Source organism: Chelonoidis abingdonii, chromosome 20 (genome assembly GCF_003597395.2).
Source record: "Chelonoidis abingdonii isolate Lonesome George chromosome 20, CheloAbing_2.0, whole genome shotgun sequence".
Lineage (NCBI taxonomy): Eukaryota > Metazoa > Chordata > Testudines > Testudinidae > Chelonoidis > Chelonoidis abingdonii.
In genome coordinates this window covers 23,632,696-23,645,638 of record NC_133788.1, presented here as the reverse complement: position 1 = coordinate 23,645,638, position 12,943 = coordinate 23,632,696, and the positions used below count along the sequence as shown (strand labels likewise).

General features: G+C 41.9%; 1 protein-coding gene across 1 annotated transcript in view; it reads left to right on the top strand.

The window, feature by feature from the left end:
* The window catches only part of FOXN1 (forkhead box N1), a 31,211-nt gene extending 19,301 nt beyond the window's left edge, over positions 1 to 11,910 (top strand). Inside the window, exons 6-8 of the mRNA XM_032790721.1 lie at positions 7,680 to 7,887; positions 8,515 to 9,045; positions 11,636 to 11,910. Coding sequence (XP_032646612.1) covers positions 7,680 to 7,887; positions 8,515 to 9,045; positions 11,636 to 11,910 — 1,014 coding nt within the window. The remainder of the gene's footprint in view (positions 1 to 7,679; positions 7,888 to 8,514; positions 9,046 to 11,635) is intronic.
* Positions 11,911 to 12,943: the final 1,033 nt, after the last annotated feature.

The window sequence follows — 12,943 nt, the reverse complement described above, 5'->3', positions numbered from 1 at the left end:
TGGGGTTCCTTGGTCTGTTAATGTCTCCTTTGATAGCCCCACTTGGGCAAAGATCCCCACTAGCTCTTTGGCTATCGTTTTAGAGGCTGTGTTCCGCAGGGGGACGGCTTCTGAGTAGTGAGTAGCATAGTCCAAAACAGCAAGTATATATTGGTGGCCCCGAGCCGTCTTCTCCAGGGGTCCCACTAGGTCTATGGCTATTCGCTCAAAGGGGGCCTCTATGATGGGAAGGGGTACTAAAGGTGCCCTCAGGTGGGGACAGGGACTGTGCAGCTGACACTCCAGGCAGGACACACAATACCTCCCCAATTCTTCATGTACTCCAGGCCAGAAGAACCGTCGTAGGACTCGTGCCAGGGTCTTCTCTACCCCAAGTGCCCCCCCAAAAGATGACTATGAGCAAGACTTAATACAGCATTCTGGTGTTTTTGAGGTACTAGGATCTGCTGTACCTTCTGCCCCTGTACTGGTGCAACCCGGTATAAGAGATTCTTCTTCATTATGAAGTAGGGTCCTGGTCCCTGGGTTTTCCCTTCCACGGGGGCCCCATCTATTTCAGTCACCTTCTTTCTAATGTTGTCGTACCTTGGACCTTCAGCCTGGTCCTGTCCAAAATTTTCTCTTCTGGGGCTAATCTGCCCAAGATCTAGGAGCCCAGTCTCTGCTGCCTCTACTGGTTCAGAAGCGTTAGGGTGGGGGTCAAACTCGAGTGCTTCTCCCTCCTGGGTGGCCTCCTTTTCAGCTGCTCGGGTCCGCCTACCTATGAAAGCGACCCTCTGGCTTTGGGTCAGTATTCGGGTTCCCAAGGCCTTAGCTGCCCTCCTTTCCCTTTTAGACTTTCTACCCTGTCTGGGAATGGAAAATAAAACTGGGGATATTTCAGAGAAGACTGGGGGTTGACAGTCTACTGTGGAGGCCTCACTAACTTCAGAGTTCCCCTCTTTCTCTAATCTTCCTACTGGGAGTAAGTCTCCAAACCCTGGGAAGTCCCTCCTATGAGGACCGGGTATGGGAGTTTAGGGACTACACCTGCTGCTACCTCAGTAGTGTTCCCCTGAATCTTGATTTTTACTGGGATAGTGGGGTAATAACCAACTGTCCCACGGCTGCATGTTATCCCCCTACGCTTAGCCCGCAGCAGTTGACTACACTTCATGAGCTTCCCCGAGACAAGCGTGATAGCACTCCCTGAATCAACCAGTGCTGTGGTCTCTGCCCCATTTAGCTTTACTGGTCTGGTGTACATATGTGGGGTTAGTGAGACCCCCACAAGGTGGATCAGGGAGCATGGGTCTGCCCAGTTCCCCAGGGGGTTACACTGCATAGGCTTCTCAGCATTGGGACACTGTGCAGCTATATGTCCTCACTCCCCGCAGGCATAACATCTGTATGGTGCCTTAGGCATTCCCCGGTCTCTTGGTTTGGGCAGTCTAACATCACGATCCTCTTCTCCCTCAGTGCTCTGACTCTTTGTGGCCTCTGGTGGGCCTTCAGCCCCTCTCTTTTTCCAGCTGTGGATTCCACTCTGTTGCCGTCGTCCATTTACCTAGCTCTAGGCTTGGTGCTATAGTTTTACGGCAGCAGGGGTGACTTCGCTTGACCTAGGTTGAGGTCACCACCAGGAAACTCCTGCCATCGCTGTCCTTCGCCTTCTAATCAGTGCAACAACCTCATCATAGGTGGAGGGTTTGTTCTGCTTACTCAAGCAGACAGGTCTGGTGGATCAGCCCTCCTCATTGTGTCGGTTGATGACCAGAACTCTAGTTTCTTCCGGGATCCGGGATTCACAGTTCGCGGAACTCCATCATTCAGTGGAGAAGAGGAATAGAGGTCATACAATGGGACCATGGGGTTTGTTTTTCTGGTACCAAAAACTCTATTTCATTCTGTCGTACCCACACATCTGAGTCTGTCGAGGGCCCGCACTCATGTAATATGTCGCTACCTACCGATCTGAGCAGGAATTTACTGCTATTCAGCTGGGGAACTCTTGCATGCACGTCCTTTTCAGGCAAGAGCATCCCAACAACGACTTATAAGAATCCCTCTCGATACCCAATTTCTAGCAGTGACAGGGACACACCATCATATAGTAGGCCTTCTGCCTCCCCACACACGGAATGAGGCACCACAAGATTGGCATAGGACTGCCAGACTTTACACTGATCTTGAAGACCAAGTCTCCCATAGGGCTGGCGCTGGGCTCAAGGCCAGAAGGTAATGCCTCTAACATCATCCCATCACTGCGTCATTATATTGAACTCTGCAGCCAAATGGCTGGCCGTATGATTTGCATCCGTCCTCTAGAGCCACGGTTCAGCTCTGTAAAGGCGTCTTTTGAACCATGGTTACACAGTTTCACCGGCAGACCATAGGGGTGCTCGGGCTCCATTCGTAGAAGCCTGAGATAAAGGGAACCAGGTCCGTATCACAGCCGAATCGCTCTCGTGCTGCCCGCACGACACTCACCTGATTGAGCGGCTTGCCTGGACAATAAGATTCTAGGTTAGGCTCACTACTGGGTCCTGCTCATACGCTTGATACTCAATAGCCGCCTAATCAGTCTCATCTGGCAGTGAAACAAAAACACCACATCTTTTTTTATATAAAAATCTAACATCACACTTCTTCAACTCGCGCCGACGACGCTGTGATACAGTACAATCACCAAATCCTCATCCTCGTGAACCAGTTGTGACAAACGTTCCCTCCTCACTATCTTGAGCAGGGCATCTTTCGCCGCTTAATTTGGCAGATTTGCTCACGCTCAGTGATCTTCCCCATAGTCTGAGTCCACTTCTCTGTTACTGATCAAGGAGTTGGGAGACCTTTGGGACACACACCAGGCCTGCCTCTACTACCGGAGTTCCAGCCCCAGGCCCTGTGGATATGCGGCAAGCATAAGTCTGAATAGTGTGGGCGGCGGGGCTTGTAACAGCTTTGCAGACAGCGTACAACATACCTTGGGCACTTCCCCATGGCTCCTCCATTCAAATACCACCTTCTTATTTTCTTCTCATGCACAGAGACGCTTCCTCCTGGTGGGTAGGTTGATAACGCCATTGTACTCTCTTTTGAGTCTGCGGCTAAGCTCAGCAGCCACCACCCTCCTCCACTTCTCATGGTCCTTCAGTGCTCTATGCCCCAGCCCCTTCAACATGCACTTCTTCTCCCTCTTGGCTCCCTCCCTCTAAGCAGCCTGACTGCGGTAGTGAGAAGCTCCTTTATAAAATATGAGTGCAGGTGCCCTGATTTATGCCATGCCTTGATTGGCTGCAAGTGTTCTAATCCCTGGCTGTGCCTTTAATTGGTTCTCAGCAGGTTCCGATTGATTCTTCTTAGTTTTGCCAGCCCCTTTTGCTTTTTGGTCAAATCAGGGGAACAGAAACTACTCACACAGTGATCAGCTATAATTGCCCTCTACCAGTTCTGTACCCCACTGGCCTGGGTCTGTCACAAAAATAAAAAAGTCAGTTTATTAAAACATATCAAACTATAACATTTTATAAAATAACCAAAACATTCCTGTATTTATTCACTAGTTACTGAATTACACTGCCTTTATGCCTTCACCAGATTAATAAAGAAGCTGCTCCAGACCAATGCTGCTAATTGCTAACATAAATACATAGAATTCTTAGGAGTGGGAGAACCTTGCTCACACGAAGTCCTCTTCCTGTTCCTGATATAGTGTAAAATAGCAGTGAACATTCATCGTTTCCTTAAACACATTTTCTGTATATTCACTACAGGCCTTTGAGCATCAATTCCCCACCCAGTAACAGAGAGAAGGTGCCATTTCTGATACTTTCTCCCATTCGGACCACAAGATGTCAACTCTTGGAGTGTGAACAGTTTTTTCTCATATCCTTGTGTCCCCACTTAAGTCACTTAAAATCACAATGAGAAATGAGGTTCTCCTCCTCCACTCAATCGAAGTAGTGCTATAAATAGAATGACAGAGGTATTGCGGAGACAAATCAACACTTTGTGAGAAGAATCTTTTTACACATTAGTTTTATAGTCAACTAAATTCATAATTTCATCTAAACATCTATAAATAAACATAGAAAATGAAAGAACTGTATCTATTTTACTTTTGGGAAATCCAGTTTCTCTCTTCTATCTAATCTTAAAATTACAGAGTCATGCACATACAAATAGGTTACTGCCCTATGAAACTACTTGTTCTTTAGGAAGTCTTCAAGATCCTTGTGAAGTAGTTCCCTTTGTTATCCTCAGATCAGGCAAAAATAGTTTTGTTTTTTCTATCAAAAAATCACTCAGTAGTTACCAGAACATGGAGACAAGGGGTGGAGAAGATTACCGCTGCGAGAGAACCATATAGTACAATGCACACGGATCTTGCTGGAAGACATTAGATGACACAAACCCAGTCAATTACTTCTACTCACTGCCACAGAAATGCAATTTCTATGATGCAACAGTCTCATTATCTAGTTAACAGAGCATATCCAACTCCTACTCCAAAACACATCCACACAGCTAAAGTGGAATGCTCTTTGAAGTACTCTCCCTTCTTGAGAGTCAGATTTAAAGAGAAGAGTTTTGAAGATCATCAAACTCTTTAAACTTCAAGAGGCGTCACGATCAATGGGTTGTGCAAGAGTAACACTAATTTATGTTATACATAATTGAGATATAAATACTGCCAGTGGTCTGGAGGTTAGAAAGTTTGTGGTCTGATGGGACCATAACACAAGATTTTTCCCTCTCTAAATTCTACACTCCCTCCCACCAACTGCTGGTGTGAGAAAGGAGCGCAGTTAGTTACCAGTTTCAACTGTAGAACAGCAGCTTTGGTGATCAAAGCTCATTAATACTGGACAAGAAGTCTTACTTAAAAAGTAGTTACAAGAAAGATGCATCATTAACACATTGCTGTACCATTCTGACAGCTGAACTGGGGTAAAGCGTTGGAGTTTCCTGACAAAGCATCTTTGAGATCTTGATGTAAGACCAATTCCACTTGGCATCACTCTTCAGACCAGTCCTCTTACTAATACTTTTTGTTTTAGATGTTCCTGAAACTATTTAAAGCACGGTGCCCACCTTTCTAAAACCTCTGGAAGCATAGCCACTCACTCACTCTTCTACTGCTGAGCAGAAACATTATCCTTACTAGGCAGGGACAGGCAGACATATAATCTTCCATTTATAGGGCTAGAAATAAAATCTCACGTTCTGCTCTTTAAAAGCTGTATCATTCACTATCAGTATACAGCAGCAAAGAATCCTGTGACACCCTGTAGACTAACAGACGTTTTGGAGCATGAGCTTTCCGGGTAATACTACACTTGCATCCGACGAAGTGGGTATTCACCCATGAAAGCTCATGCTCCAAACGTCTGTTAATCTATAGAGGTGCCACAGGATTCTTTGCTGTTTTACAGATCAGACTAACACAGCTACCCCTCTGATACTTATAAGTATACACTGGACATAAGAGGACTCTTTATTGGTTTATATGGAATTGCGTTGGCATCAACTTAAAGATGACGCAAAGGGGAACAAAATTGGGCTACTGCCCCTATTTGCTGCTTTGTGGTGGATAAAAGATGACCCAATTTTTCTGTTTGTTTTTTTAAATTAGAGTTAAAGTCCTCACTCACTCTGAAGACTCAGATAAATTAATAAAATGGTGATGTCACATGAGCCGAGAAAGTGAAAGCTGAGCTATTAAGAGGGGAATGGATTTTTTTCAAATTGGCTAACACACTTTTTTTTTGTTTTTGTTAACATCAATTTAACCTCTGTCACTAATTAATATTTTGAATAAAAGAAGCTCTTGTTAAAGATCCAGCACCCTCACCCATTCAAGTAAGGTGTCAAGGATACTCAGGAAATAATCCTCATACCACTCAGTTGTCCTCCAACAAAGCTAAGGAAAACCAAATTTTAGATTCCTGATAGCACTTCTCTTTTCAAACTTCAGTTCTAGATAGACAGTGATGGAAAAAAATCCAGTATGTGAAATTATACCTGTAAGTAAAATCAATGTCAGATAGAAATGTTTCTTCTTGTTTTGCATTTCTAAACCTATACAAAGGAGAAAATCTTGCTTCTGCTGTAGGTTTTTTCCTTCTACTCTCTCTGAATCTTTGTGATTAAGTGCAGAATTTCCCCTCAGGGCAAGGAGGGAACAGTTTGTATCTCACTGATCAGAGTGCTTGAATAAAAATGGCGGGGTGTGTGTGTGTTATTTTATTGAATCAATTATATGTATTGTTAATCTGAGAACCTCCCAGTTTTAACAATTCACTTAAAAATAAAAGTGAAAAAAAGACAGCAGTCAGGTGTGGAAACTGTTTTGCCTCATCTAGAAGACTAGTGACTCAGCCTAATAGTTATACAATTTGGTAAAACATAAAATTACCCCCACAGTACCATGCTAAGTCCTCTTTGATGTCTATTGTGACACTCAGGTGACGTCCAAGTAATGTATAGCCATTAGGTTATTTGCTTGATTTTTTTCTAGATGTTCTGAAGTGGACTAAAGATGAACCTTCTTTGTATAGTTAATTCTTTTGATTTTTATGAGCTCACTATTGAATGATCCAGTGGCCATTCATGTGTAAAAAATGCTAGTTGGAACTTGGTGACTGTCCCACAAACTTCCTTGCATCTTAAAATGTCATGTTTTTCCATCACTGAGAATCTCTGGCATATTGTCATTATAATCCAAAAAGAAGAAGAAGCAACACAACTATTATCAGACAAAATCTCTACCTAAATATGATTTCAAAAGCACTTTAAAACATTAAACAAAATGAAGGGCAAACTTATTTGTCAGTGCTAGGTACTGCCATGTGAAAGGTCATGGCTTTATTCTGATCTCAGCCTTTTGATCTGGCATGCAGCCTTACTGTTTTGAGCTCTGAATTTGCAAATCTCATAAACAAGAGCTGGTCCGTTCTAGGACAGCAGACCAAAGGGGGGGTGGGGGACAAAAAACTGAGGGTGCTGCAGGAAGTGATAATAGTGATTATGGGCCTAACTGAAAGCCCCCTGTAGTCAATGGAGGTCTTTCCATTGACTTCTATGGTCTTTGGAACATACACTCAACATGTGACACTATTCTCTGTGAAAGAGCACTGAACCAATGCCTCACTTCGGATAAGTGGCACTGAGCATCTCTTGGATGAGGAAAGGATGTTGTACTTCTAGAAGGAAGGCCTTTTGGGTAAAAAAGAGAGGTTCTGTCTGACCATATGTGATCATTAAGGATCCAACAATATTTTTCATCCATTGTAAAATATGGGACATTATCATGTAACTACACTTCATGATTACTCATTCCCATTTTTTTTTTTATGAGTTTCTAACCTTGAAAAGTTCCTATCAGAAGAATGTTCCTGACAGTGAGTTCTACATTGCTGGGATCTTTGAAAACTAAACTGGTCAAAAGAGGACAAATACATGCTGAAAACAATCTTGTAAAGGTCCTTTTGGGAAATGAACAGCTCTGAACTAATGGCCCTTTTCCAGCTCCAATTTCTTTGGGCAGCCTCTCTTTCAAACCACTGTGTGTTGGCAGCTCTTTACCTTCTTTAACAATACACAAAGCTATCCTTTCAGCAGAGAACTTGAGACACTGTAGAGGTATATTTGGGAAACTATCTTCCAGTTCACGTCTTAGTTTGAATTTGTTTTTCTAGACAGCTCCAGACGGTTGGAAGAACTCTGTACGCCATAACTTATCCTTGAACAAATGCTTTGAGAAAGTTGAAAACAAGTCAGGTGGCTCTTCTCGGAAAGGCTGTTTGTGGGCACTGAATCCAGCCAAAATTGATAAGATGCAGGAAGAGCTTCAGAAATGGAAAAGGAAAGATCCAGTTGCTGTGAGGAAGAGTATGGCAAAGCCAGGTTAGTAATATGCTAGTGCGTTAGTTCTCAAACAGTGATCCACAGAACCCTTTTCAGCAGCAAGCAGTGTAAATATTTTGAGAATCAAGCAATAGAGGAGGATTTGAGTGCTGGGAAGGGACATGATCCATGTCCAAGGCCTCTTGCTTATTAAATGGGTGGCAGCACAGAAATGTAGGATTAGGGCTAAAGTAACAGCTGTTTTTGCTGAGAGACTTCCAAACATTCATAATGCTACCGATAAAAAGGCACCCTAGAGCTTAGAACTGTATTCCCTATCATTTCAGTGAAAGATGCATCTCCGTTGACATCTATCTAATCTTTGATACAAAAGAGACAGAATTAAGCACGGGGTTATTTAGCATGCAGCTATCCCATCTTTATATTAAAAATGCACTTTATGAAATATTCACTTGAGATTGATGGGTACTCCCTGGGTCTGTTTTTCCACACTAGGTACCAATCTCATTACTGTTTTAAGGTTGGCATTCTCCTCTCGTGTTCATTTTCTGAGCAACACTCAAATTCCAGTTGCAACCTAGGGAGACTCACAAGCTCAGTGTTGGGTAGGCATTAACAGCACTTCATCAAATTGTAATTTGGTTTTGTTCCGTTTTTGTCTTTTAGAAGAACTTGACACATTGATAGGAGATAAGGCTGAAAAATTAAGATCTTCAACGGTGTCCTGCAATCCAACTGGTGTGGCAAGTTCAACAGTTTCCAGACAGATGTCAGTCCAGCCCCATTCTATGTCTGAGCCATCCCTGTCATCTAATATTCCACAGCCTTTACACGCTATTCACACAACAGGTCCTCTACATGCCAAGAACTCACTACCAAGTTTGCTTGGGGGGCACCAAACTCCATGTTATACATCGCCACAGGTTTTCCCTCAAATCTCACCTACCTTAATGCAACAATCACCTGGTATCCCTCAGAGCGTCTTCCCTTCTGCAGATACTCAAATTGAACTCAGAGCACAACCTAGCACCACCCAAGACTCACCCTTGCCAGCCCAGACCCCTCCCATACATGGTATGAAGATGTTGACAGAGCACTCCACAGCCAGGACAATGCAGGACACACTCATGCAAGAAGCAGACATGAGCAATGATATTGATGCTCTTAACCCTTCCCTGATTGACTTTGATCTCCAAGGTAAGTGCCTGATATTTCACTAAATGTTTATTTGCTGTTTGTACACTTATGATATCAAGACCTAACCATAGAAGAAATCTCCTTTTCTCTTTGCATGCATGAAAAAGCAATGACTAGACAAGTGCCATTAGTTCTTTTCTTTCCACAGCCAGACAAGAGCAGTTCACTAGGATTCATTATCTCATGCAGTATAGAATTTAATATTACTTATAGAGAATGTTACCTAGAGAAGACATAATTTAGAACCAGAGCTTGGAAAACTGTTTACTCCCTGCAGAATCTGTGGTCCCTAAATACTGTAATGCAATATGTCAAATGTAGCTCTCCACCTCATCACACATATTTCCTAAGTAAAAAGTATCCCAGATGTAGTTATTAGATGAATGTAAGATACAATATCACATGAGAACAAGAAAACATGTTTTTATTTGAGTGCATGGTACATAATTTTTTGTTGCATTCACCATTATTGTTACAATCCTCTTCCAGTTTTTGGCTAAAAATAAAAAAAAATTAAAAAAAAAACGCAACTTACTTCTTATGCAATTTACCACAGATGTTAGAGTGATCACTTCATTGACCTCCTACACTTGGTAAAGTTCACTGAAATGATTGTGTAGTGCAGACATCAAAGCTCCTGTTCTCAGCCAAACAATCTTTCTTTGACTAGATATAGTGCTCAAGGCCCAAATCACCCTTCCACTGCAAAAATAATAATCAGTGGAGGAGCCAAAGTTAGGTGAACAATCTTATGGCTTAGAGGCTGTAGAGCTCCTGATGGATCATGCCATAGGAAGGGTGGGGTTTGCCCAGCTGCAAGGGAGAAGAGGCAAACCAAACATCCTCATGGAAATAAAACAAAAACAGAGTACAGCAGTAGAAACGGAAGAGGCATAGTGCAAGCCTGTGGATCCAATAGGGTTGACAGCACATCATTATCATGGCAAGGCACTGGTGCAAAATATTGTTCCAGCTCCATTGACAACAAGATCTAAGGCAACAGGGAACAATGGTATCAGAAGCTGCCAGACCATCTCCAAAGGGTCAAAAAAGCCTGTAGCGTATAGATTTCTCCATTAGTTACTGATGACTAAACAGGTGGATTTCTAAGTGCACCGTTCTGCACATTTCCGAATACAAAATTCAACAGTCCATTCCTCTCTCTTGGCTCCTCACCCTTTCTAAATACCTTATTTTGTGTACACACATTTGTGTGTTCCCTGTACTCTGTATCTTTGACACCCCTGGCATGATGCCACAAGCACCAGCGCTGCTGTTGCACAGATTTTTCAGCCATTCCATCTTAAATTACTCCCCTTTCTCTACTCTATGGCCTTTTTTATTCTACAAAATGATCTGACCTGGGGTTTGGGGTTTACTGTCTAATAAGTAATAAATGGGACTTGTTAAGTTGTCAAACATTTCACAAATTTAAGACAAATTCAGTCTTCATTTACATGGAGTACGTCAAACTTATTTTAGGAAGAGGGCTAAATTATATTTCACATTATGATGCATCAACTGTGGTTACAAATTTAAGGAGATATACTCCCCCATATCCACAGAAAGTCTTGCGCAATAAGTGAGCAGAGAATATGGCCCTCATACAGTAGCTAAACTTTTAGTTACTGTCACTTTTGCGCTCTGCATCATTCAGTGAGAAATGGCAGTGTACACTTTTAGAACAAGCAGCATTTCTGATGTTTGCTTATTTGACCATTTATACATGCAGTTACTTGATTTGACCACATAACTGCAGTAACTCCATGTGCAGATTAAGCACACAATTGGGCACCAACATTATTTGAAAGTCTGTCCCATTGCAGTTTTGTCTACACTGAGCTGAGGGAAAGATTTCCACCCATGCTAGCTCTTACCATCACTCGCCAGGCTGCAGCTACACTTGATTTTAAGGGCCTATCTATATGTATGAGGCTGCAGCGGTGCAGCTGCACTGCTGTAGCACTTCAGTGAAGATGCTACCTAAGCCAATGAGAGGGCTTCTCCCATTGGTGTAGATAATCCACCTCCCATTGGCATAACACTGTCTACAGGTCAATATAACTACATTGTCGCTCAAGGATGTGGTTTTCCGCACCCCGAGCAACCGTTATACTGACAAAAGTTGCTAGCATAGACCAAGCCTTAGTTCCACCAGAGCTAATGTATGTCTCCTCAAGGTAGAAATCACACCCCCAATCTTAAAGTGTAGACATACTCAAAGCATCATCATTAGTTGTAAAAATCAAACACCCTGCTGTGATGAATAGGGGGCAGTTTGCATTCTTAAAAGCTGTTGCTTCTTTCAGTTGAATATTCATCAGTTCACATTTTCAAAGGCATGTTCATGACAATATGGGCTAGAAATTAGTTCGAAATGAAAGTATACATGCCACTGAATGTGAATTTGTCAGCTGATGATGTAAAACAGTTCTTGCTGTCTGTTTTATCTCACAAGCGCTCAGAAGTAGATATGATGCACCAAGAGTGCACTCACTAGTATCTCTTACATAAAAGAAACAAAAGCAAACACACGCACACCCAAAAGCTGAAGACTACATCAGTGTGTTGGTTTTGTTTTTTGTTATAGGAAATCTTTGGGAAGAACTGAAAGATGACAGCCTGGCTGTGGATCCCTTGGTTCTCATTTCAACATCCCCAATATCCTCTCAGTGCTTCCCTTCTCACTATCAGATGGATAGTAAAAGCAGCAGCAGCAATAACCTCACCACTCAGAATAGCACTCCACATAGCAGCTTACCTGACTTACAACTCACTACTCTTTACTCTGCCTTTATGGAATTGGATACAGTATCCACAGCCTACCTGAATAATTCTGGATCCAAGCCTATAGCACTAGTGTGAACCACAAAATAACCCGGTTACATTATTTTTGTCCCAATACAGTCTTAATAGTCATACTGTTTTACTTACTTTTAGCACCTTCAGGTAAAATAAATCAGAACTGCATCCATTTGAATAAGAACTATCTGCAGGAAATTCAAAACTGCTCTCATACTACTGGTAGCGTATTTTTTTTAAATGTTGAAAAAATTATGGCTTACTAGCTTAAAGCCAAAGTGATGTTGACCAATACAGACATTAATAGCTTAATCAAGCCACCCATCTTTTGTATTTTCATAAACCAAATGAGCACCTGGAGAAAAGAAACAACTATCAAATATTTTTATGAAAGATATTTACAACTTAATGCGTAAATCAAGGCATACAGAAATAAAATCTTCTCCAAACACTTTTCTGAAGTTAGTGATGTCCACAACTTCTGCTGCAGACCACTATAGAAAATGCACATATTAAAAACATTTTCACAACCTCCTCAAAAGAAAGTTTGGCTGAAAGACACACATATACTGCAAACTATGGAAAAATTATGAGAGGATTAGCCTCCTGACAAAATAAAACAAAAAGCAATAAATATACTTTAGCAGGAAGTTTCACACATTTTACTGTGTTTAAAAAGGAATCAAAACTTTTTTAAAAAATAAAACCAACAGTTTAGAAGAATTTTTACGTGGCTGGAAAATTATTCATATTTAGTCCCTATTTTTAGCCAAATGGGCTGAGGTGGAGTAGGTGGTCAAGATGTTGAAGAACACACACAGAGAACCAGCCACAACATTTTTCTGAAGTACCTTTGTATAGAATACTAAATGGTTATAAAAAGTACGGTGTCAAGAACTTTGCAAATCATTTCAAATGAGATAGAAATTATACTTAAAAACAGCTAGACCTGATTCTGGAAGAGGAAAAAAGAGCAGCAGAAAATACCAGGGAATAATTTTTGTATGTAGAGGAAGTGTCTGGAGAGAATACCAAATCATAATCCTTTGTGGATGATTATTTTTCTGACATCATGTTCATTGTAAGTGAAACCACT